The 3223-nt window shown below is 50.8% G+C and overlaps 1 protein-coding gene across 1 annotated transcript in view; it reads right to left on the minus strand.

The window, feature by feature from the left end:
• Positions 1 to 873: 873 nt before the first annotated feature.
• LOC129702500 (urotensin-2 receptor-like) overlaps positions 874 to 3223 on the minus strand; it is a 4149-nt gene continuing 1799 nt past the window's right edge. Inside the window, exons 2-3 of the mRNA XM_055644228.1 lie at positions 2180 to 2272; positions 874 to 927 (exon numbers count right to left, since the gene is read on the minus strand). Of these exons, the coding sequence (XP_055500203.1) occupies positions 874 to 927; positions 2180 to 2272 (147 nt within the window). The remainder of the gene's footprint in view (positions 928 to 2179; positions 2273 to 3223) is intronic.

Raw genomic sequence — 3223 nt, forward strand, 5'->3', positions numbered from 1 at the left:
TTGGTCTTGGTACCCACAACATCAACCAGATTTCGAGACTTTAAAATTACAGCTCGCCAGCGCATCTACACTGGCAAACGTCAGTCTGAATCTGCCCGTCGCATACTTCAGTCTGAATCGGCCCGTCACTATCACCTGCAATACATCCCAGTATGGGCTAGGTCAACAAACTTCCTTCAACGGAGACGTGATGCCCATCTTGTACACGTCACGCACCCTGACTGATCTTGTACACGTCACGCACCCTGTGACTGAAACACTTCGCTCAGGTAGTGAAGGAACTGCTCGCCGTGGTTTTCATCTGTTCAAAATTTAAAGACTTCATTTTTGGCAAAACCTTCACGGCCGAGACAGATCACCAGCCGCTAGTCACCATCCTGAGCAAACCTATCCATGCTGCCCCAGCTCAACTACAGCGAATGATGATGCAGCTGCAACAGTTTGACTTCTGCATTGTCTACAAAAAAGGTAAAGACAAGCACATCGCAGACACGCTCTCCAGAGCTCCACACACCACCAGCGAACAACACCCATTTGAACAGGACAAATTCTCTGTCCTGAAAGTCTCGTTCGTGCCCACTGATCGCCTGCGCTGCCTTGCAGAGCACACAGCTGCAGACAAAACCTCTCAGCTGCTGACCTCTGTCATTAAGGGCGGGTGGCCAAACGAACAGTCAAATACCCCCTAACCCTAACCCCATTTGGAATATGACCCTACTTCCTAGTCCGTGACGAACTGGTGATACTGGACAGAGTAATTGTCAAGGGTCACAAGGTGGTCATTCCAGCAACTTTGTGAAACGAGTACTATGAGGAAATCCACGATGGTCACCCTGGCGTGGATGCAACATTATAGCGAGAAAAATAAATGATCTACTGGCCCGGGATGACCAAGTACATTTGGGAGAAAACAGAATTGTGCGCTATCTGTAACAGTCAATCACCCCATCAGCAGAATCAGCCTCTTTTATCCCAGCCAGCTCCCTGTCCTATCCCAGCCAGCTCCCTCTCCTATCCCAGCCAGCTCCCTCTCCTATCCCAGCCAGCTCCCTCTCCTATCCCAGCCAGCTCCCTCTCCTATCCCAGCCAGCTCCCTCTCCTATCCCAGCCAGCTCCCTCTCCTATCCCAGCCAGCTCCCTCTCCTATCCCAGCCAGCTCCCTCTCCTATCCCAGCCAGCTCCCTCCCTCTCTACCATGGTCATCACTGGCTGCCGATATCTTCGAATGGCACAGGAAACACTATCTCGTGTTAGTGGACTCATACTCTAACTGGTTTGAAATTGACTTTCTGCCAACGATCACTTCAGAGATTGTAGTCCAAAAGCTCAAGATACACTTCTCTGTACACGGAATCCCAGCTCACACTCAAGATACACTTCTCTGTACACGGAATCCCAGCTCACACTCAAGATACACATCTCTGTACACGGAATCCCAGCACACACTCAAGATACACTTCTCTGTACATGGAATCCCAGCTCACACTCAAGATACACATCTCTGTACACGGAATCCCAGCACACACTCAAGATACACATCTCTGTACACGGAATCCCAGCACACACTCAAGATACACTTCTCTGTACACGGAATCCCAGCTCACACTCAAGATACACTTCTCTGTACACGGAATCCCAGCTCACACTCAAGATACACTTCTCTGTACACGGAATCCCAGCTTGTCTACAAACTGACAACGGAACTCAATTCACCAGCCAAAAGTTTATAGACTTTGTAAAGCGATGGAACTTCCAACATGTCACCAGCAGCCCGGAAATAACCGGAATACCCACGGTCCAATGGACTTGCCAAGCGTGCTGTTCACAGGAGCGCTCCCACTTAGCCAAATCTGGCGTCTACCTAGACCTGCTGAACTTGCGAAACATTGCAAGAGACAACATTCTCGGCTCTCCAGTCCAGCGGCTGATGTCCCGCCGAACACGACCTCTGCTGCCTGTGTCTCAGAAACATCTACAACCAAAGGTCTGTCCCCTGCGGTGACACAAAACATGTAGTTTAATCGAGACAAAGTTATGACAATACCAGCAAACCACTGAAGCCACTTATACAAGGCCGAGTGGTCCAACTGCAAACAGATAAAGGACATTCACGGCCCCTCGATATGGACCTACTAAACTGGGACATGTTCACGGCCCCTTGAAGGAACCACGTTCCTACCTGGTCGATGTCGATGGCACCACCTACAGACGCAACATCTCCTTCCTGTAAAGGAACGTTGTCCGGCATCCCAGGGTCCTGATGCCTCGCCCGCTGCTCAAGTGTAAACCGACCACTGTTCCAGCTGTTCCAACATCTGCCGCTACCTGTCCCACCCACTCCCCGCGTCCATCTGTCCCTGTATCCCCTGTTGTAACCAACCCCTCGGTGTTTCCGCGACGGGTCCACCCCAGGTTCCCCTGTGGTTCTCTCCACACAGACCCCGGACTTACTGAACCCAACACTCAACTATACGGAGGAAAAGGTTGATGAGGCAACTCCTTGCTGCACAAGGACGGGACAGGTTAGCAAAGCCCGTTAGATATGGCCATTATGTTTAACCCCATTATTATTTACTCGTTATAGTTTGAAATGCCTTTGTTGCTTTTTCATTTATACAAGAAGAGTTGTAGATTGGCTATTGTATGTTCGCCAATCTACGGATCAATAAACTACGACACAGTTGATGAAGATTTATAGTGATATATATTTTACGGTGATTATTGATACAACTTCACATTGTAAATATTCTACAGAATTACACCGTTCAGATTAAAAAACGTGCATAAAATCTATTTAGACCCGAGGGGGGGGGGGGAGAGTGAGGGGGGGGGGGGGAGATTTAGAGATTTATTCCACGTAATTCCCCGGTTATTCCCAATATTCCCCCCCTCTCCCCCCCCCACCCCACCCCCCACCCTCCCCCCCACCCCACCCCCCCCCCCCCACCACCCCTCTCCCACCCCCCCCTCTCCCCACCCCCCCACCCCACCCTCTCCCACCCCACCCCACCCTCTCCCACCCCCGCCCCAACCAGAGCCGGAGCCGAAGGATCCAGCCATCAAACCGCATCGTGAGACAGAGAGACGGGATTCCATGAAAAGCCAGACTGCGCCGGAGAAATCTGGGAAACTGTCAACTAACAGGAAAAGAAAATATATTAATGGAGTCCCAGTAGTTTCCCACACACCCAGACACAGTGAGAGAGGGAGAGAGACAGATACA

The sequence above is a fragment of the Leucoraja erinacea genome, chromosome 13 (assembly GCF_028641065.1).
Source record: "Leucoraja erinacea ecotype New England chromosome 13, Leri_hhj_1, whole genome shotgun sequence".
Classification (NCBI taxonomy): domain Eukaryota; kingdom Metazoa; phylum Chordata; class Chondrichthyes; order Rajiformes; family Rajidae; genus Leucoraja; species Leucoraja erinaceus.